Source organism: Pogona vitticeps, chromosome 3, assembly GCF_051106095.1.
Source record: "Pogona vitticeps strain Pit_001003342236 chromosome 3, PviZW2.1, whole genome shotgun sequence".
NCBI lineage: Eukaryota > Metazoa > Chordata > Lepidosauria > Squamata > Agamidae > Pogona > Pogona vitticeps.
Window position 1 is genome coordinate 181,574,941 of NC_135785.1, and position 23,601 is coordinate 181,598,541.

Here is a 23,601-nt window from a genome sequence, read left to right on the forward strand (position 1 = left end):
TGTGGTAGCACTGAGGTAAATGAAACAGTGCACTGGCTTTAATTCATATTGCTAAATTCACTGCAGATTTGGTGTTGGGTTTTGGATTTTGTTTTTTGCTGAGTGTTCTATTTTTGCCGCAGAGAGTATTCTTTTTGTTCATGTAGAATGCAATCCTTACTGCTGATTATATGCAGCTAAATCCTTTGGAAATCAGTGGAACTTACCTTTGTGCAACAATGGACAGGGTTGCAGCTTTTATTTTGGGCAAAATGTTTTTCCCATTTTACTTTGGGCAAAGCATTGTACCTTTGTTGTATCTTCTGGCTCCTCAGGATTTATATATGTAAAGAAAATGCAGTATCTGGGATTCACCCACTCACCCAGTTGGATGAACTGCTGTATATGTACTGCTTTTAGCTGCTTTTGTTTTCACAGTTAGTAAAATGTATGCTGGAATTAGAAGGCAGTGCTTTTGAATAAGGTTTGTTTTCTGGCTTGTGGTTGGCAGTACTGTATGTTTATTCCTCATTTTTGTAGCTGCAAGCCTGGCTTTAGCTGCTCAGTGATGTGAGATTTCCGTGCTTACAGCTTTCTAAGCAGAACTGACATTGTAAAAAGTAGGTTTAGATGGAGATTGTCCTTTATTTTTCTGAAGTATCCGGAGCTGTGTGGTTTAATATACAGAAACAGTGGCTAGCATTTCTAGAATCTCTTGGTAAGTAAAACACCAATATCTGGGTGAGAAATTGATATTGAAAGGTGTGGCCGTTTTGTTAGCAGATGAAAATAGGTCAAGAGGTGGGAGACAGCTGAATAGATATATTTCTGTTTCCTGTTCATTAGTCCTGGGGGGCGGGGGAGGAGGAAGTATCAATAAAACAGTGTACTCCCTGCCTTAACTGTATTGTTCAGTTGTGTGTAGTTATACTGTTGTGTGGTTTTAAAAATTATTGTGGGGTGTGCTATTTAAAGAAGAATGAATCATTATCAGTATACCCTCTTGGCAACTGACTGAGCATGTGCATGCATGCATAAACACACAGAAGAACAACCTTTATATGAGGAGAAAGGATGCTAGTGTTTTTTTTCCAGCCAAGCTTTTCCCTGTTTCATTCCATGGCCAGTAATGCTGAATATTCTTTTGTCCCTATAGCAGATGCCATTTATAGAGTGTGATTCCAGTCCTTTTCAGTGGGTTGCCTTTCTGCATCTGCTTTGGAATCTCCTGCAAGAATCCGCCAGGGATTGTCATGGTTTAGTTTATTATGAAATAATCCTTGTGAAATCATGTGGGCTTAAACACTGAGGTGATAACTGTAAAACAGGGAGCATGCCATGCCACATAGATTTCATTACTGAGTAACAAAAATTAAAATTGTGTGATCCAGAGGCATGTGATTGTTGTTGGATTTTTCATTAATGAGTCAGAAATATTTTCATTCAGTGATTCTGCATGTAACCTCATTTCAATTGTGCTTATGTTTATGTTATTAAGATATATGTGAATTCTGGCATATAAAGGAAACACAGATTCTGATTAAACTTTTCAGTATTTTACCTGTTTAGAAGGTCTTTTTGAGGTTCAATATTTCATCCCCTGCAGCCTGGATTATTTTCAATTTTTTAAAAGGGTGGAGCCGACTATTATCCTTGCAGTTAAGCAAAAAAAATATATGAATTTATTTGATCTGTTTTAAATCTGGAAGTGCTTAAAGTCATTTGTTTCTGTCTTGGGGGAAATGACACTTTTACTTTTAAAAATACCTCAAAAGCCCTTTGCCCAAACTCCCCCAAATTTGACACAGAGCAAGAGCAAACTATCTGTTACATCTAAACCAAATTGGGTGCTCATCCAAAGCTCAGTTTCAAAGTTGTATTTTTTTGTTTTTCCTGCCCCCATTTTAGACATGCTTTGTAGAATGTTGATTTGCTCTGCTACCCAATAACACCAGTCCACTCTTGTGCAGTGATAATTACTATGAAGTTATCATCAGCAATGCACAGAAAAGACTAGCTAATGACACCCATCAATCATAGTGACAGACCATCTCCCCCTCATATCACAACAATACACCCATTTAAAAAACACCCTGGTCACCATAATCACCCAATCTCCTGAAAAGGACAAAAAGCTGATCCCACAGCTACAAATACTCAACTATCCCACACACTACACCAGAACACAGAGTTCTAACTTCTGTCCTCTGAAGATCCAGCTGCAGAGACTGGCGAAACATTAGGAAGAAAAACCATAGCCAAACAGCCTGAAAAACCTACAACAACCAATGCTCAGATTAATTTCTGTGCTTTTTTTCTTGCGTCATCTGCTATCTCTAATTGTTCTCCTGTTCATAGATCTGCTGTTTTATCTTAGGCTGGTTTTGTAATCACACCTGTTGCATTATTATAAAGTACACACCTCACTTAATGAATATAGCTAAGCATTAACTAGCTCCAGAAGGAGAGTCTTTGTTCAAACTTGTTATAAACTTTCCTTTTCCGCCACAGATATATTGTGTAGGTGTGGTAGAGCCTAGGGCTGTGTGGCTGAAACAAACCACGTGCCCTAATGTTGCAGTGAAAAATATTCCCGGGCTTTGTGAGGAGAAGAGTTGTTTGAGTGGGCAGGAAGAAAGCTTTAGCACTCTCCTTGTGCGTGAAGTCCTTGGTTTGCTTTGCTTTGCTTTGGTCCTTCAGATTGAAATTGCCAGAGAGGATTGCCAGTGTGCAGAACATTGTTATTGGAACCATTTTACGTGTGAGTATCGTTGTGTGTATGTTTGTATAGCAGTGTGCAAGGATTACCTTCCTAGGTCTCTTACAGATTTGTAAAACAGCAAGCACTTGGACAAAGGTAGTTGTAAATGCTTGTTTCTTGTTATGAGTTCCTTCTTCAAATAATGACGACGTAACTACATTACAGTTGCGGCTTAATGAAGGATATATTTATTCTTTTTGAAGTGCTGGGTATGGTTTTTGTTGTTATTTTTATAGTTACTGAGGGGTGATGTCAGGTGGTAAAGGTGTAACATCACCTGGTTCAAGTGTTAGCTTGTGCTGCTGCCTTGTGTTCTGTTGTAGATGCTGAGGTGACGATGAGGTAGGTGGGAGGAGAGTTTCTTTTGGACCATAGGTCAGCAGCGTGGAGCAGTGAGATCCCTCCTGCAAATTAATTGTATTAGATCCTTTGTGAGGGTAAAGAGTTGCTATTTAAAAACTATTAACTATAATGGCAACTACTTTGAGGTTCTCTGAGCTATAACTATTTTTTCTTTCTTTCAAAAATAGCTGTGGCAAATTCTCGGATTATTATTGAAACTGGAGGATTGATTAGTGCCCTTTAGAATCTTTTGCCTCAGTGTGTTTAAACTCCAGTATTTAAGTCTCTCAGATTCTCTGCAGAGGTAGCACAGCTCCAGTAAACAAAGATTTTTGACAAGTATGGAAGATTTTCACATGTGGTGGTGGTGCTTTAACCTTACTAAGAAAGTTTTAGTGTAGAATATAAGCTTTCCACAATGAGGCAGATGATGACATGGTCGTTTTTAAAATACCTCCTCCCTATGCATATATAAAGACATCTGTACCATGTTTAAACTGTGACTCATTTTCAGTACTTCGCATTCTACCAACAAAAAACTGAGTATGACCTTCTCTTTTGATTTATATTTCTGCTGAGGTAGAAAGATAAAGAAGGTTATCTATTCTTCAGGGAGTTCTCTTCAGCAAGTAATACATTTCTTCCAGTCCCATGATTTTTGGGATGTATTTAATAGAATAGTCTCTCATAGCAGTCTGCTTTTCTTTACAATTCTCCTAATTATAGTGTAATATAAGGGAATGTATGTCTTTTATTACAAAGCTGAACCTGGATCATTTGGGATTGTGTTATTTAACCTCAGTTTTAATAGCTGAGTTTAAAGGCACTGGCCAAAGACTGCTTTCTAATTACACTCTGTCACTTGCCATTTGTATGGCACCTAAACTTTGTGCTTTCGTAGGTCATATGCAGAGTTTCATTCAGCAGAGTTCAAGAGAATGTGTGCAGGGTTGAAGTAGGAAAGAAGTGAGTGTGCAAGTCATGCTCTCATATTTTACACATACACACACACAAACACACACACACAGAGAGAGAGATTTGAACAGAGTTTAAGCAGTTTTTTTAATTTTAAAAAAATGCTTTTTCTTTTTTAAAAAGCTCTATCTGATTATAATTTTAATTTAAAATGTGTTATAGGTCAAAGATCTCTATGGAATAGGGATTATAAACTCTGATTATGTTTTATAAAACAAAATGTACTGAAATCTTTTTTTAAAAAAAGTAGATAGGGATCTCGTGTTTTAGGAGCTTCATAAGCCTCTGCTTAGATTACATAATTTTCTACCTCTCCAGCAATCTGGTAGGTATCTGGGGGAAATGCTTTGTTTGTATCTCTAAAGATACATGCTTTCTAACAACAGTATATGGAAAGGAGAAATAATAGAATGGATCAGCCCTGTTTTCCAGATCTGACTGAGATTTCTCGCCCCCTTTCTTTCCCTTGACATGATAACATGTTGGAAATTCTTGGAAGCCTTGTTAAAATCTCCATTCTTGATTTCAGTAATTTCTTTGAATGATGCAGGTCTCCAACTTTGCTATTGTCCCTCTGTGATTTTGTGTAGACAAAATGAAGTCTCCACCTCTTTCTCTGGAACTTCACACTTCAGCAAGAGACTGGGTAGATTAGGATTTAATAATGTGATTCCCTCCCCTCACTTGCTATGCCCTTAATAGATTTTTCAAAATGCTTATTTTTCACAATCTTTGCCCAGAGGAAGGAGATTGTTTTTTTAAAAGAAGTGTTAAGGTTGCAGAAAGGAAGAGTGTCCTTTAAGGAAAGGTGTGAGGGAGATCACATGACTAAATTGGAACGTTCTGTGAAATGATTTAAATCATGATTCGAATCAACTTGCTTTAAATCAATTGTTTGCCCGTGCCTCCATGCAACGTATCAGGGTTAAATGCTCAGTACTTGAACCCAGTATATACAAAGAAGTGTGGTACAGTATACGGACACATATGCACCCATATATACCCACAGTTTGTTGAGTCATGCACTTGGCTGAATGCATGAATACACAGCATAACCTGTTTTGGGTTTCATAAGATGAGCAGAGGGATTGCATTTGCTCTTTTCCACTGCTCTGCAGGAGAATGAGAGAAAGAGAACACTGCACATGTCTGTGTCTTATAATGCTCTTCATACCGAAATGTTTTCTCACCTTGTATTATCTGAGTCAGACTTTCTAGTTTGTCAAGCCTACCATTGTTTGCTTTAATTGGCAACAGATCTCCATTGCCTCAGACTAGAGTTTTTCTCAGGGAGGCAATCTGAGAATTGGTTGACTGGAGATCTCTTGGATTGAATGTGAGGGCCTTGTGCATGGAAAACATTTGTTCTGCCACTGTGTGGAGCAGGACAGGACAGGTTTTAGGGGGACCTGAATTTTCAGGTCCAGGATTGTAAGATTATGGCAGCTGCCATAACAACATGCTGTGCCAACTTCAGGCATGTGGTTGCTTCAGTTTCAAATGTTGGCAGTATTGGCATTTCCTGTCCCTTGCACTCAGTTTTAAAAATGCTATGTCTTATACATTATATCACAGAAATGAGTACACCCCCTCATATTTCATAAATATCTTAGTACATCTTTTCATGTGACAACACTGAAGACAACACTTGGCTACAATGTAAAGCAGTGAGTATACAGCTTGTATAACAGTGTAAATGTGGTGTCCCATCAAAATAATGCAACACACAGCCATTAATGTCTACATCGCTGGCAACAAAAGTGAGTACACCTCTAAGTGACACTATCCAAATTGGGCCCAAAATGTCAATATTTTGTGTGGCCACCATTATTTTCCAGCACTGCCTTAACCCTCTTGGGCAAAGAGTTCACCAGAGCTTCACAGGTTGTCACTGGAGTCCTCTTCCACTCCTCCATGACGACATCACAGAGCTGGTAGATGTTAGAGACCTTGCGCACCTCCACTTTCCATTTCAGAATGCCCCACAGATGCTCAATAGGGTTTAGGTTTGGAGACATGCTTGGCCAGTCCATCACCTTTACCCTCAGCTTCTTTAGCAAAGCAGAGGTTGTTTTGGAGGTGTGTTTTGAGTTGTGATCATGTTGAAATACTGCCCTGCGGCCCAGTCTCCAAAGGGAGGGGATCATGCTCTGCTTCAGTATGTCACAGTACATGTTGGCATTCATGGTTCCCTCAATAAACTGTAGCTCCCCAATGCGGCAGCATTTATGCAGTCCATGACCATGACACTCCCACCACCATGCTTGATTGTAGACACGACACACTTGTCTTTATACTCCTCACCTGGTTGCTGCCACACACGCTTGACACCATCTGAACCAAATGAGTTTATCTTGGTTTCGTTGGACCACAGGACATGGTTCCAGAAATTCATGTCCTTAGTCTGCTTGTCTGCACCAAACCATATGTGGGCTTACTTCTGCATCATCTTTAGAAGAGGCTTCCTTCTGGGATGACAGCCCTGGAGACCAATTTGGTGCAGTGTGTGGCGTATGGCCTGAGCATTGAAAGGCTGACCCCACCTCTTCAACCTCTGCAGCAATGCTAGCAGCACTCATATGTCTATTTCCCAAAGCCAACCTCTGGATATGACGCTGAGCACGGCCACTCAACTTCTTTGGTCGACCATGGCAAGGCCTGTTCTGAGTGAAACCTCTACTGTTAAACTGCTGTATTTTCTTTGCCACCATGCTGCAGCTCAGTTTCAGGGTTTTGACAATCTTCTTATAGCCTAGGCCAGTGACGGCACACCTTTTTGGGACCGAGTGCCCAAACTGGGCGGAAAAAACAAAAAACTTATGGCTTGCATACCCGCAGAAAGGTCTCCGCATACCAGCTGTGGCACGTGTGCCATAGGCTCGCCATCCCTGGCCTAGGCTATCTTTGTGTAGAGAAACAATTTGTTTTTTAAGATCCTCTGATAGTTCATTACCATGAGGTGCCATGTGGAACTTCCAGTGACCAATCTGAGAGAGTGAGAGCGATAACACCTGCTTCCCCCTGAGACTTGTGACACTAACGGGTCTCATGAGACCAGGGAGGGAAAACGCTTACTTGGGCCCAATTTGGACATTGTCACTTAAGGGTGTACTCATGTTGCCAGCTGTTTAGACATTAATGGCTGTGTGTTGCGTTATTTTGAGGGGACAGCACATTTATACTGTTATACAAGCTGTATACTCACTGCTTTACATTATAGCCAAGTGTCATTTCTTCAGTATTGTCACATAAAAAGATACACTAAGATATTTGTGAAATGTGAGGGGGTGTACTCCTGTGATATACTGTAAATGTACTTTTCAGGTTTCCTTGAAGAGACCATATAGAGGTGTGGATAAACAATCTATAAGAGGCATAAGAACTGTGAAGCAGCCCTATAGTAAATCTATCAATTCCAATTCTCTGGCCCAGAACCATAACTATTCTGGACAAGAAATAGCAGCCAAGTTGCCACTACACACTCTGGCACTTTCAATCCTGTACAGTTTTTCTGTACTTATTTATCCATGAATAGATCATGCTAGGCCTGAAGATTTGGGATTTTCTCCATGAAATTTTGCAGTTTGGTTTATTTTTGTGTCTTCTGTGCTGTCAAGTCAGAATCAATTTATAGCGGCCCTAACAGGACTTACAAGGTATGTAAAATATTTAAAGAGTGGTTTTGCCAGTTCCACTCCCCCAGTGAATTTCCATGTTTAGGTAGGGATTTGAATTCTGCCTTCCAAAGTCCTAGTCTGTCACTGTATCCACTACACCACATTGGCAATCCCCAGTGTGTTTAATTTTTAGTGCTGCAATAAAAGGAATCACACAGACTTACATTTGCACAAACCTGTAATGGTGATTGTTCTTCCTCCACCACCACCATGAAGGGCTAAGGATAATCGGCAGTGACCACATGCCAGTGGTTAGTGGGACTTGAGGCAGAAAGATCAAAATGGGGACATGTAGTCCTTGAGATGCAAATTGTCTACCTCTGTCTTCTTACCTGAGGTTCTTTAAATGGCGGAGGGGGTTCAGTGCTGAAACAAAGACCTATGAATCCATGTTTCTCTCTCACCAGTAACATCCTTTACAGACTAGAGGCTTTTCCAAGTGGTTTTCTTATCTTTGAGTCTTAGAAGAGCCTTGTAAATGACTTCTGAGTACTCCATACCTTTTAAAACCTGGAAGGGATCACTGTAAGTTTGAACTGACTTGACAGCATGCAGTTTTTGTTGCTAAAAAATACCAGGCACAGCCAATAAAAATTATAAAAACATTGTCGGGTTTAATGTAACAGAGAAACGTTTTGTGTTTTTTTAAAACCATTTTATTCATATCTAAACATAGAAACTTAAAAACATTAACAATTTAACAGAAAATTAACAAAACAAACAAACAAGAAAAAAAAACCCACACAGCTAAGCATTCATCCTTCCCCTATGGATCAGAGATTTCATTGTTGTCTGGTCATCAGAATATCTTCAAGGGGATTCCGGTGAGCACTGGTTCACTATAGACTAATTTCCCCCCTACTTTCCTGTCTTTTTCTGGGCCCAGTTATATATCAGCTTCCAGCTTTGCTTTACAAAGTCTCTTGGTTGATCCCATAGTGCCTCTGAAACAGATACAAGTTTTAAAGTATCTGTTAAGTATTAGCACAGTATTTATGCTGTTTCTAAGATTGCCGATTTTTTGTAGCTCTGATGGTGTGATTTCTGAGATCTACAACTGCTTCTAATTCTGTGTGAAATTTCTTGATATTGTTCTCAAAGTTCCAGTGGCTACAGGGACCACTAAAGTGTGTTTCATCCACAAGCGAGATGTTTCAATTGCCAGATCTTTGTATTTTGTTAGTTTTCCCAGTTCTTTATTTTCAGCCCTGGCATCGCCTTGAGTTGCAATGTCTTTGTTCCATTACTGCTATGTCTGGTGTGTTATGTTCAAGATGTCTCTCATTTTAGATCCGGAAATCCCACAATATCTTGAGTTTATCATTGTTTGACACCTTCTCTAGCTGATGTTCTTCTTGTTGTTGTTAACACAATGTGAGAAAGATTACTTTTTCGGACTACAGCCTCAGAATTCCTGACCAGTATATCCCTTCAAACTATGCTCGTATCAAACTGGATGGATTGTAAAGAGATTTCCCATGTAGGAAGGAGAAGAAAAATGCACACAGAAGTTGTGTGCATGTTTACTCCATGGAGCAGAACTGTACAGTGTTTAAAAGATTCCTTAAAAGCATCACAGAATTACGTACAACAAATAATGTTCAACAGCAGTGGGGAAAATGACATATATTAGAAATGTGGTGTGGTGGTTATTTGTTAATGGGTTTTAGTAGTTTTATTTCTGTTCTGTGTTGCTTTTATTGTAAACCCAGAGTAGTTCCTTGGCACTAATAGGAAATCAAATAAATAAATAAATGGAAACAACAGAAAGGAATAGGAATTCAGTCATAGCAACAATTGTGTATATTTCTAGGTCTTTGATTCCAGAAAAAAATTGTTTACAAAGCTATACAGTGGGGTCTCGACTTACGAACTTAATCCGTATTGGAAGGTGGTTCTTAGGTCGAAAAGTTCGTAGGTCGAATCTGCATTTCCCATAGGAATGCATTGAAAACCATTTAATCTGTATCTGCTCTTTTCCATTCATAGAAACTAATGGGAAGCTGCTACTCCGCCTTCTGCCACTAGAGGGGGATATTTTTTTCTTTTTTCCCTTAGGTTCAGGAAACGAGGAGGGAGGCAGGGAACAGTTTGCAAAGCACTTTAGAAATCTTTTTTTTCAACGAAGCCAATTTTAAATCATGTTTTAAAGCATGTTGTGCTGATTTTTTCAGCACAAAGACACACAGGCAGGCTTTTTAGGTGCTGAGCAAGCCTCCCCAAGCCTCTTCAGAGCCAGCCCATCAGCTGATAGGCGGGGAGAGGAGGGTGCAGGAGCGGGGGGGGGGAGCACAAAATGGCTGCCAGGCTCCCTTCTGATGTGGGCTTTTAGCTGTTTCCTGCTCTTTTTCCTGCTGTTTGGGGGCTACCAAGGCTTGGTAAGTGACTTTCTTTTATTTATTTTTAAGTTTCTGACCCTTTTCCCCCCTCCAGAAGCCTCTAAGGGGAGGGAGGGGGCACTTTTTTTCCTGTCCATAACTCGAGGGAAGTTCGTATGTCGAGTCCTTATTTCCCCTATAGGGTGGGTTCACAAGTTGAATTGTTCGCAAGTAGGGTCGTTCGTAAGTCGAGACCCCACTGTAAATACAATGTGTCCCATCCTTCTGTCTCGCTGTTGCAACGAGGTATCTTTGACTTAATGGTACATATTATATTATTGTAGTTTGGTTATGAGTGCCACTTAAATGGTTGCTAAAATGATAACATGATCATAAAAACAAGCTGAAAATATTACATGTCCTATTTATTATATAATGTTTAGAGAAGGGGATAATTTCTGTGAGTGTTTATCTTTCTGATGGGTGGCAGTACATTTCTCAGCTGGGTTTGTTCTGCCACATCCTGAAGTTACAATAAGAGTCCCTAGGATGGACTTTTTGGAAGTTAACACTGCTATGACACTTTACAGGTTTTCTCTCCTGAGTTCTTCTAGTGCTTGAAGCTTGCTTTCCTTTCTCCTTCCTGAACAGTAAGCTCCAGTCTCTTCAGGGGTAATATGACCAGCATGTATTGCATGAGAAATTGCCACCCGTAATGTATGTACGCTCTGCACTGTATGGGCTCACGTTTTCCTTTTTTCCTTTTGTGTTAAATATAATAAGCATCAGTCTGCTGTTTTTGCCAAAGGTGTTTGAAATTTCTCCTGAATTGTGTCTTACTGATCTCCGAGATCATCTGAATTATAACCAGGTGTGTAGTGCCACATCTGAGGTGCAGGTGTCACCATGACAGGTGCCTGTATCTATACTCCCAAAATGAATCTACATGTCTCTCCAGGTAGTTTTGTTGATCCCAGAATGTTCTGCATCCAAACAAGTTCTGCACCAACAAAGCTGACATTCTGCTATTTTCATCTCTACCAGGAACAGGTTTATTGTATAACTGATGGGTCTTGATTTTCTATTCAAGAACAAGCAATCTCAAGCAGCAGAAACAGCATTCAACAATCTGTTGTGGCTAGGAACATTCATTGTCCCTGGCACAGCTACTGTGAAGCTTGCAGCTAAGCTCATAGAGAAGCCTGAAAATGAGGGAGCAGATTCTGTAATGGTCCCTGCTAATCAAAAAGAGTTATGCTCTGACTCCACAAGCCCTGGATCCACTGCACTGCTGATTATAAGAATACTATATGAATTTTTCTCCTTTATCAACAACTGTGGTAGAAACAAATGGCTATTTAAAAGATTGAGTTGGAAGTAGATGGAATGTCTTGTCGAGCATGCCTTGTGAATTGCACATATTGTCCTTCTGACCTCTTAGCAGGTCTTTCTCATAGTTGCATGCCAAGATGCTAAATATCTTTCTTTTTTAGTGTGGAAGTGTCCCTTGAATTTCCTGTTTTCATTACCCTTGCATAACCATATAGTCAAAAATGCAGCAGAAATTCTGACAATTGGTATGCCCTGGAACGTTTGAAGATGTTCAGAAACTAAAATATATACTACTATCACCTTTTGAAGTTATTTTTTGGTACTGAATTTTGAAATGTCTGACTATTGGTCATGCTGTGGTGATGAACCTGGAACAAGAAGAATTGCTAAGACTCCTGAATTTCTGTTTCACCCCTTCCCCCCCCAGCTTAATTAGAGAGCAAGCATCCCTACTTTCTGGGTCTCAGAGGTACTTCGCATTTTTACAGTGTTTGCCTGTCTCCTCCCTTTCTCACAAAAAGTCTCTTTGAACTTATAGCAGCTTTGTTTAGATTATTAAATATCAACTTGAAAAGCTAAAATGCACAGCTTTCACACATTCACACTTGCTCCACTTTGCTTCAGCTTTCCTTCTCTTCGGTTTAAAAGAAAGGGGAGAGTAAAGAGCCCTCAAGTTCTCTTAATTAAAATACTTTAGGAAGTACTTTTTCAGAAACTAAATTCTCTTCAAACCTAAATCACCAAATCGCTTTGGTTTAAAAATTGTAAAGCAATCATGATTTTTTCTCATAACACTGTTCAGTTCATTCCTTTTTAAATTTCTGTTTGTCCTTGGTTTTGAGAGATTTTGTTGTTTGTTTATTGAGCTTCTAGACTGCCCGACTTCGTGAAATACTACTAAGTATTAATACTATTAATGCGATTAATTAATTGTTTTCACCTTGTCCTTCCCTTAAATGTTTAATTCTTCATGTGGCTTTTTATTTATATAATATTTGCACTAAAGTATAACCCTATAAATGCCATGCACCTCATGCCTCTTTCTTTTATAAAGCAGGATTTTAAAAGAGTATGTAAGAACATAATGTATTTAGGAAGAATGGTTAGGAGGTTCCTGACTAGCTTTGTTCTCGAAACCCCACAGAGAAGGGCATTTTTTTCTATTGCTGGTCTGATGGTCAGCTGAGGCAGGAGGACATGTTCCACTGCCCTCCATCGCTGTCCCTGCCCTTTAATCGCCATTGTCATCCAACCCATTTCCCTCTGAGAACCTTTTACCCACAGTGCCAGGCTATGAGGTAAGACTCCTCTCCAGACCTTTGGGGCTGGCCTGCTGTCTCAAGAACCACACCAGCCCCTTTTTGAACTCCCTAAGGATATTATTAGCAAAACATTGGGTTGAAAGCTGCCAGGTGGATCTTTTGTCTTGCTCAGAGTGAGACACTGAATGTGCAGCTACTGTACTTGGCTGCTTTTCAGTTGCATCACTTGCCAAAGTGGGAGAGCTTTGTTGCCTAGTTGCTCCAGTGAACTGGCAGTGGAGAGCCTCCCTTGGAAGAGGTTGCCCCCCAATAGCTCCTGCTCAACTAAGGGTATTCACCTTGTCTCATTAGATGACAGCCCTGTTATTGGTTGAAGCTGTGTTGTGTGAGCATGATGTGAGACTATCATATTCGGAACTCAATTTCCTGAAAAATTCAGCTTTCATTTGTATTTTCAGCAAACTCTAGCCCTTACGAGTCCATGCTTTCAAATCTCTAGGAAATGGCTGATGAACACTTAGAGAACACTGCCAGTGTACTAGCAGATAGTGCAGTGGCAGAATGAGATTACCAGAGGCCACGGCTGTCATTTCAATGCTGTTTGTAGGCCCTTGATTAATACCAGAATGAATTACAGAAAACAAGGTATCTTACAGAAATGCATGTGTGCAGTATGGTGTTCCATTCAAGTGCACAGCAAAGGAAGCCTGTGGAATCTACTTCCTACAGATTTCCAGGAGATACTATGGAAGAAATGGTCTAAATATAATTTTAAATAAAGAATTAGTAGTCCTATCATCCAAAGATTGAGAAGGAATGGGATGTGCAGTTGGGATGTCCTTTATACACAAGTGGCCCAAGCACTGTTTCCACAAACCTCCATATATGTCCTAGGAGTGTGCCCTAAGAATTTCTGAATTATACCTAAGGACACTGACATTCAGTTTGGGTCAATTTGGCTTTAATCCCAAATATTGCCACATTAAATTTCCATCTTAGGAAAAAATGTATGCATTTTCTTCACTGTCTAGAACCTTTAGCACCATCAAATCTGGGTTTTGTATTGGTATTACAGTGTAGTTGTATGTGTCAACATGGTAATCCAACCTTACCATCTGAATCCCTTTTAGAAAACCTAATGTAGTCTTGTAGTTTGAATGGAAATGTAGCATAGAAATGGCAATACTTGTTAGAATTATCCTTTTATAATTTGATACCAAGTCCATTGTTTTCCAACTCTTTTAATTCACATGCAGAAGATCCAATAATTCTATTTTTGTTAGAAGCTTGAGGTTAACTCAAAGTTATGTCACATTGCATAGCAGTGCATAACCTTAATCAACCCTGACACTATAGTTTGAATCATCCCATTTTATTAAAAACACAGGACAGATTTCTTGCAGCTGCTTTGTAAGTACTTTTTCTCCCTTATTACAAGACCATTCATCCCAGGACAGTTGACATGCTGGAAGGTGAGGATGGAAATTATAGGCCAGCAGATCTTGAGGCAAGGTTGGGGAAGGTTGGTGTGTTTTTTAATTTGGTGCTGTTTATAGGTGATTGAAGGGGCGTGGTGGCGCTGCGGGTTAAGCCGCAGAAGCCTCTGTGCTGCAGTGTCAGAAAACCAGCAGTCGTAAGATCGAATCCACGCGACGGAGTGAGCTCCCGTCGCTAATCCCAGCTCCCCGCTAACCTAGCAGTTCAAAAGCATGCAAATGCAAGTATATAAATGGGTACACCATGACGTTCCATGTCTAGTTGCGCTGGCCACGTGACCACGAAAGATTGTTTTCGGACAAATGCTAGCTCTGTGGGTTGGAAACGGAGATGAGCACCGCCCCCTAGAGTTGAACACGACTGGACAAATTGTCAAAGGGAACCTTTACCTATAGGTAATTGAATATATGTTTCTTGGGGCAGCAGGGTGCATATTATACACTGAAAAGAATCAAGGTTGGGGTAATTCCTTTATTGGGCCATTAAACATCACCCCAAAATGCATGGTTTTGAATTCTCAAGGATTCTGGATATTACGGACATACAGGTAGTAACACTGGTAATTCTTCCCCATCTTTCTCTAGGCCAGGTGATATACAATATCCAGAAGGACATCCTGGAGATCCCACAGCTTACCAAGGTTACGGTTTAGGAAACAAATGGAAGGCCTCTGCTAGGCCTGCAGCTGCAGGGCAAACCACAGTTGCATCTCCAGGGAGCCGAGGAAGATCTGGGACATTTCCCAGTGACTACATGTATTTGCAGGAAGATGTAAATGAAAAAAACAACGATTACAGTGTGTTGCCGCTTGCAATTTCTGAGCTACATGTATCAGATGAGAACCACTTCTATCCAACACAAGGCAAAGGAGAAGAAAGCCAGCAAGGAGATCCAGAGCTGCTAAATAGGAAGCATGGCCTTGTGCCTCAAAGGCTTCCTCCTCCTCCCAAACGAGAGAGTAACTACAGGCGACAGGAAAATTCTTCGGCCTCACTTGCTGCTTCCTCAGAGTCTTTATTAACAGTACCCAAAAGGACTGTTCAGTCACTCTCTCCTCCTGCCACCAACGCAGCTGCAGTTAGCTCCTCATCTTCTCCGACTCCTGTACAGATTTCTGGAAGATTAACAAGCACCAAACTGCCAGATCTTCCACAATCAGCGACGGCAGAAAATGCTTCTCAGCACTTAGAAGAAAAGACACACCTCAAATCTCAACCTGCACGGTCTTCAGCATATCGCTGCCAGCTGAAGCCTGGGATGGAGAGATCAAGATCCCCTTCCCCACAGTTTGCTCCACAGAAGCTAACTGACAAGCCTCCTGTGGCTGTTCAGGACGACAGCCCCACAAGGTAAGGGTTTGTTTTGGTTTTTTTAAGAAACAGTTTCTCTCAGTGCTTCAGTTAAAGCATTTCAAGATTATTTCAGTTAAATTCTGTTGATAGCCTTCACATGGGGTAATAAACTTCCAAAATTAGTAAAAATGATGTGACATGATTTAGTTATCTAACATAAAAATGTATATGTCACTGTTCTGGTGGTCACACAGCACACAATCACTAGCAGCAGATTATACCAGTCAGAATATAAGATGAAATTCCAAAATAGCAAAAATGATGTAATAAAAGCAGATAAATGAAGTAAATAAAACAAAAATACTAGATGAAAGTTTATATAATATTTTTGGACCACTCATTTGCAACACTAACCACAGTTTTATGGATTCAGTTTTAGACACACTAGAGCTCTGGTTCCTAACCTGGGGGTCAGGACCTCCAAGGGGGCCGTGGAGTGTTTTCTGGGGAGTCACTGCTGTTATTTTTAGACACAGTTATTTTAGACTGGTTCCCATACATGTCTACTTAGAATTACAGCTCAGTGAACTCAGTGTCCCAGCCACGAGACAAAGGCATCAGTGTACAACCTGCTGCCATAACCTTCCCCTCTCCTGTTTTTTATCTCTCCCCCCCCCCCCCCGGAAGGTGGAAGCTGTCACTACACTCCCTGGCCTGCTGTCCAGCTTTGGCGTTGGCTACGGGAATGTTGCAGTGCTATTCAGTGTCCACTAGGCAATTTCCATCCCCGTTGTGTCTTTGGAGCAAACTGCGCTCTCTCTCCACCCCTCCAAGCCCCCAATCCTGCTTGCTTCTGGTTTCCTAACACCTGCCTCAGCCTGGGATTGCTTTAAATCAGGAGTGTAAAGAGAAGTAATATGTGCATGTGAATCTGTTGTGGCTTGTGTGCATGTGTTTCTTTCTTTCTCACTCTTTGTTAGTGAAGAAAGAGGGAAGACTGAGAATCTTGAATTGTGCAACAATATGTAGTCAAAGACACACACGTCCCCTCCTCTCTTTTCCACGTGCAGCAGAATTCCAAGCCCTCTCTAACTACAGTAATTTCCTCAGAAACAAATCCTGTGGAAGCTGGAGGAGGATTAATGACGCCTGAGCAAGTGTGGCCTCATAGCCTTGCCAATTAGTAGCCCAATCCTGTGCAGTTTTACTAAGAAATCAGTCCTGCTGAGTTCAGTAAAAACAACTCATGAGAAGACCACTGGGGTGGGGTTGCAGAAATTCAGCAAGGGGTTGCAGGTTACTTGGCCATTATAAAAGGGGGTCACAACTTGAAAAGGTTGAGAAACACTGGTCTAGAGTACTCTATACCCAAGAAACCCTGGAAAGGGTCGTCACCAACTCAAAAGTACAGTTATTCTTATTGAGAATAGATAGAGATGTATTCTCGAAGGCTTTCACAGCCAGGCTCCAATGGTTGTTGTGGGTTTTCCGGGTTGTTTGGCTGTGTTCTTAAGGTTTTTCTTCCTAACGTTTCACCAGTCTCTGTGGCTGGCATCAAAGATGGAAAACCCACAACAACCAATAGATAGAGATCTCTCCTCCATCAGTTTGTAGTACTAGAACCTGTGGTCAGTCAAAGAAAAAAATATATGACGCTACACAACCTATGCAGAGGACTGTTTGCAGCTGGTGGACAGTGAGTTGTACAACCCTGCTGTTAAGCATATAGAAACTATCTGGCATTGCAATGTGTTTTTTCTTTCTTTCTCTCTCTCTCTCTCACACACGCACTCATTCTCTGTCTCTCTCTCTCTCTCTCTCTCACACACACACACACAAATAATAATTCATGTGTAGACATTCTTAATCTTCATTAGTCTTGGGCTTATACCCTCCTATCTTCATATACTGTTTAAACAATCTTAAATACTTTTTGGTTTTCTGTATTCCTCTCTTTAGTTAGATTGGAAGAAAGTACATCTACAGTTGCGGTTAAACAAGATAGGATTGAAGCGCTATATGTCTTTCCACATCCAGAGTATTAAAGCTGACTCTATCTGCCTTCAGATACTAGAGCTTGACTCTATCTGCCTTCAGGGTATATAGCAATAAGAAAAGAGCCTTTTAAAAGAAATCAGTGAGTGGGTGTGCGAGACATGGGGAAAGAATGTCATCTATGTAGGAAGTCTAGACTTTGGATTTTCTGATCAACAAGGTTGTATGTCTGTGTTTATTTCACAGGCATCAACTGTTCTCCTTTTATCAGTGATGTTTTAAATCACTTTCCACGACCTAATGCCCTCCAGGTATTTAGACTTCAGCTACTACTAGAGGCAGACAGCATAGCTAGAAATCACAGGTGATGAGACTTGTAAGCTAAAGCATTTGGAGAGCAGTTTGGGGGAGACTGTTTCACATAAATGACAGCTTGATCACATTCTGTTCTGGGCTCAGTCACACAGTCAGGCACATGCCCATGAATGCAACTAGCACTTCATTAACAAGCAGCATTTTGCCACCAGGATTTGCACAGTTTCCCTTATGTAACATCAGCAATAGGATTCTGGGCAGTGCCCCTGATTTTGCTGTTTTTTGTGCAGGATGTCCTAGCTGCCTAGTGGGATACATCAGACCCTACACTTACAGCTTAATAGGTTCCAAGTGAGAATTTTAAAGCATTGCAAGTGAAACCCTATTTTACCATTGGGCCAGTGTTAAAATAAAGATTTGGTTCCTGGATGTTTCTCAAGCCTCAGTTCCATCCTTCTGTCCTCCACCTCTGTCCTCCATTTTCTTGCTTACTGTTTCTATCCACCTCTGCCATCATCACATCTCCCATCCCTCTTCTGCTGTCTTGCTTCTTCCATTCTCCTGTCTCTATTCTCCTTTCCACCCTCAATCCTACCCACTTGCTTGTTCATTCTCTTCCACTCCATTACCTCCAACCTTCTCTGTTTCCTCTTTTCTCACATTTCTGATGTTAGTGTGCTGGTCGTGGAGGTAATAAAAGTGAGTTTTGCAGGCTGGCAGGCATGGAGCAAGGGAGTTGTAAGCTGAGCTGTCATAAGTAGAGAAGGAGACTTTGTGCTTCATACAAAGCATGAAGCACCTCTGTCCAATTTCTCTCCTCCTTCCAGTCTCCCGAGCCACTTACCTGGCTCCATCAGTGACGCACCAATCAACGTTGGAGCGCAACCAGCCCCCCCCCCCATCCCCAGGTAGCCAACTACTCTTTGGCTGCATGGGGAGACTTTCCCTCCCATCTCCCCACCAGAGTGGTCAGCTGCCTGGGGAGGCAGGGATGGGCCAGTCAGGCTATAGAGTTGATTGATGCGTCGCCGATGCAGAAGGACCCCAGCTGCCTAGGGAGCCTGGTAAGTGGACCAAGTGGCTGGGAGGAGGGAGAAGAGGAATTAGGAGCACCTGGGCAGCAGCACTTCACGTGAAGCACAAAGCCCCCATCTCTAGTCATACGTTGGGGATCTACTTCTCAGATAGTCAGACTGTTCAGTTACACACATACATAGCTTGTATACACTCTCCATGTATGGTATTGAACAATTTGAATGTTTGAGAAATTTTGAATATCTGAAAAGCCTCAAAATGATGGCTTAAAAACCCGATACTACTTGGAGAGGGGAACAGAACTCAAGGCAGTGCCAGCCCTTCCATTCTGTCAGCATGAGTCAGCGGAGTTTTCAGTGAACTAGCACATTTGCCACTTCAATATTCTTTGATTCCACTTTGATTGCACTCTCAGTCTGCATTCTTTTATTAGGGGTATCTGTCTGGCTGACACTAGGTTTGGCCTTCTACCTCACCACTTTTCTAGACCTGCACTTGTGAATTCTTGTTATTACATTTAAATGTGGGTCAGCATTCAGTTGTATACAGTAGCTCTCAATTTTCAGAAATTCACAGAGGTTGTACAGCATTGTCAAAGGCACATGTGAATCCTGACCATGTGTCATATGTTCATTGAAACGTGTATGCTAGCAAGCTATCTGTATTAATTCCTTTGGATTCTAAATTGGACATGTAAAGTAAACTTACTGTTGGATATTTAATGGCAGGAATCCTGTGGTGCAGCTCTGTGTGCGCAGTAGTGATGGCATCAACAGCAGTGACAAATCACTGCTATTCAGAGGCTTATTTTGGGAATGATCACAACTTTGTTGCTTTTTGTATTAGTTGTGTGCATCCTGAAATCATCTTTAATTATCAGCAAATTCCTGTTAATAATGATATCATCAGTGTTGCATACGCATAGCTGCTCAGTAGGATTTCAGCCATTATCTTCTCTCTTTTTTTTTTTACATCAGTATCAAGGAAAGGGGACCATTGTCCATTTAGGAGAAACTGTAATAAGAGATCACAGCTGGATCCAATTAACATACTCATACTCAACATGATGAGAAAGGTGGAAGAGAAATCTTAAATAAAATAAATGTGTACATAAGTTTTGTGATTCTGAAATTTTGCAGGAAAAATCAGGAAAAGGACACACGGTCATGGGAACAATACAGATGCAGAAACAAGGGATACCTTTAATTTACCATTTAATTTACCTTTAATTTACCATAAAGATTTTTTTTAACAAAGCAAGCTTTCGATGATAAATCATCTTCTTCAAGACTGTGCATCAGGTTCTTGTGGGTAGTTCCACTTACATGCTGTTCACATGGCTTGATTATGTTGAGGCCAGATTCACTTCTTAGATAGAGATGGTGCAGTATGCAAGTTGGCTTCAAGCTTCCCCCTAAGCTAACAGTTTGGATTATGTGGTTCATCAACTGAAAACCAATTTGAATTCTTGAACATCATGGATTCTTAACACCAAACAAGCAGTACTGCATTGTAAAGAAAGTATCTACCCGGTAAAACTATTTATTTGGCTTCAGTTTGGCTTCAGTTAACTGTTCCTCGTGGTTTAACTAAATTTCTAATTCCAGCTTTCTTAGAGGCAGGCCATGCTCCTGGGAATTCTTTCCTCCCCTAGCCAAAAAGAAATTCTTTGAATTTCAAAAAGACAGAAAAGGGAGGGGAGCAGATTGCCTGACCTCCATTTTAAGAGATGGACCATAAATTCCAAACTGCTAGTTAAGGGGCAGCTTGAAACCTACTTGCCTACTGCACTATCACCATCAAAGGGAAGAGCCTGTCCTCAGCATCGTCAGCCTTGTGAATTTCGGACATTAATAACAGAATATACGTTTGGAACTACCCACAAGAATTTGATGCACAGCCTTGAAGGAGATGATCTATCATCAAAAGCTCACAGTTTTTTTAATTTGTTTTATATGCTTAATGGTCAATTAAACATCTCACCTGTTTCTGCATTGAAATTTTGCACTAACAGCATGGTGCATCATGTGGTTTTCACCAATGTAGCTAGCAACATTACATACATACCAAGTGGAGTATGGTTTTCTGTAATGCCATTTACAAGCTGCAAATCCATTTAGAAATAGCTGCTACATTTTATCAGTGGTGTCATCATCTATGCTTACATACTTGGCTTAACTTGTCTGAAGCACTGAAATGCTTATAAACAGCACAAATCCCATAAGACCATATAGTCTTCCGCACAATAATTGGGAAGAGAGTTCCACCGAACAAAGTGGGAATTACTTCCAAGTAAATAGATATGGGTTGCTGAGTTCAATCGTATGGTTTTCTTGTAGGAGTCTGTGTTATCTTTGAAGCTTCATAGCCAGTATAGTGCTTTGTGCATCTTGCACCTCATACTTAGGGGTAGAGCTGCACAGAAATAAATGTTTGAAAGAGAAGAGGCAAAAGCTCTGATTTGTTATGTGATGTGCTACCTATATTCATCTGTATGGGTTTTTAAATTTACATAAAACACAATTTTGTTAATTCACAGAGCTTTTACATGTAAGTAGGATGTGCCATTCTTAGTAGTTTGCATTGTTCTCTTTTCTCAAGAATTGAAAAAGTGATGGATAACAACACAACAGTAAAAATGGTTCCAATCAAGATTGTACATTCTGAGAGCCATGCAGAAAAGGAAAGCAGGCAAAGTCTTGTGAGCACAGTAGAGCCCCCTGCTCTACCAAGTGGCTTGGAGAAAGACCAGATTAAGACACTTAGCACTTCTGAGCAGTCCTACTCACGTTTTTGTGCTTACACAAGGCAAGGTGTGGAGTTGGAGCCTGAGAGCAAAACCAGGCCACCTTATCTGCAACCTGCGGAAGCACCTGAGACCACCGTAAAGGTTAGTGATGTTTCTGGCCATACAGTCAGCTATATGAGAGCCAAAGAAAAGACAGCGGAAGACTGGAAATCCGAAGAGTTAGCGAGAGAGATTGTGGATAAGGACAAATCACTAGCTGATATCTTGGACCCAAGTGTGAAGATAAAAACTACAATGGACTTGATGGTGGGAATTTTCCCTAAAGATGACCATCTCCTGGAAGAAGCTCAGCAGCGCAGGAAACTTCTTTTAAAAGTTCCTTCACCGAAAGCTTCGGAGGACAAGTGAGTCGCTATGGTTTTTAAATCATAAACTGATAATATTTCCTTTTGCTTTGTTTCATGCTTAGCTAAAATTCATTTTAGAAGAGGTAGCTGGGTTAGTCTCTGCTAGCATATCATTCAAAATCTGTTTTACAGCTCTTTTCTTTTTTAACAAGGAGGGACAACTTTAATACAAGTACATACCAAGGTGTATGTTTGTAGGTTCATTAAATATCATCTTCTCCAAGTTGGTACATACAAGTTGGTGCCTCCCAGGTATGTTAGGCTACAGGTACTACCCTTTTGAGTACGGAACTTGTTATATGCATATTATATGGCAATAGTGGTCATAGATATAGATACAAATACAGCTACAGTTAGATATATAGATATATGTATCTATGTATAAAGAGAGAGACAAACAGATGCACACGCACACACAGATATAAATATATATATAATTATTGCATTTTATGTTAGAAACACGAGACAGCAAAAGATACATATATACAGATGGAGAGGGCAATAGAAAAATGAAAGCGGTCATATATAAGTGTCAGATGTTGAAAAGGGGGTGGTAAATGTTGAAAAATATATCAATACAAAGTCATTATCTGATACTGTGTGTTCATATGTTCGTAGAATTTCAGAGTCCTCAATCCATTAAATAGCAAGAGGTGTGTGTGTATCTATATCTTATAAGTCTTTTAGCTCCAATAAGAACACATAGAATAAATTTTCATTAGCCAGAAATTAATTTCCAGGAAATGAGCAGATAATTTAAGAACACAAAAATATTGACAAAATTCAGAGAACAATTCATCACAGAATTAATACAATTAATTTAATTACTCCCCTGCCCAAAAGTATCTATGACTGGAGATACTAGAGTATATCTTTAAGAGATGCATCAGATGAGGATATACTCTGGTATGTCCAATCATAGATTCTTTTCTATACTCGAAAACTGGTGTGGTGTGGTTTTTAATTGAATAAGTTGCAGCTAAAGATCCATGAATATAGCAAGTATGGAAGCTAAAGCCATCTTTCATTGTTTTGGCAAAACGGTGAACGGATTTCTTGTTCTATTTTTCCCTGAGCCATTGCATATTTTGTGTATTAACCAACAACAGATAATTCTAAAGAAATATTATAGGTTTCGTTTCTTGTATACAGTGAGGAAAACTCTACAGCTGTCTATCTGTCTGTGAAGATTCTCAGTCATCCAGGTGTGGCTATCTGGGAGTTCAATCATGGCAACTGGACTTCTTTCTTCTTAGGTTGAAATGTTTCGCTACTCATCCAAGCAGCTTCTTCAGTCTGAGGAAAGTTGACAGCCATTCTCAATGGAGGCCATGCGGCCCCCTGGGTCCCCCCGGGACATTTGAAGGTTGGCCACAGTCTGGTTATACAATCCAGATTTGGTCTATATTTTTTCATATTGTGTTTATGGCCATGGCAAAAAAAGTTGATGGCTGCTCTAAGGCACTTAGCAATGCAGGACCGTATTTAGATAACAGCAAATGTTAGCCGTTTTCCAAAGATGACAAATCATACATACCCCAAGTTTAAAAACAGTGGCAAAAAACCATCATTGTAACCATTTTCTCAAAGTAAGAATCACTCTATCAATCGAAACCATATATAGAAAATGCATTTTCCCAATTTTTTAGGGCTAGATCACCAAAA

At 40.4% G+C, this 23,601-nt stretch overlaps 1 protein-coding gene across 8 annotated transcripts in view; it reads left to right on the forward strand.

The window, feature by feature from the left end:
• SHROOM2 (shroom family member 2) overlaps positions 1–23,601 on the forward strand; it is a 134,502-nt gene that overhangs the window by 101,721 nt on the left and 9,180 nt on the right. For 6 of the 8 annotated variants that reach the window (XM_020786727.3, XM_072994382.2, XM_020786728.3 and 3 more), the window contains 2 exons: positions 14,728–15,492; positions 21,382–21,933. In XM_020786727.3, coding sequence (XP_020642386.3) covers positions 14,728–15,492; positions 21,382–21,933 — 1,317 coding nt within the window. Of the gene's footprint in view, positions 1–6; positions 698–10,642; positions 10,703–14,727; positions 15,493–21,381; positions 21,934–23,601 lie in introns of those variants that run through there. The other 2 variants (XM_078390368.1, XM_078390369.1) reach the window with 2 other exon arrangements.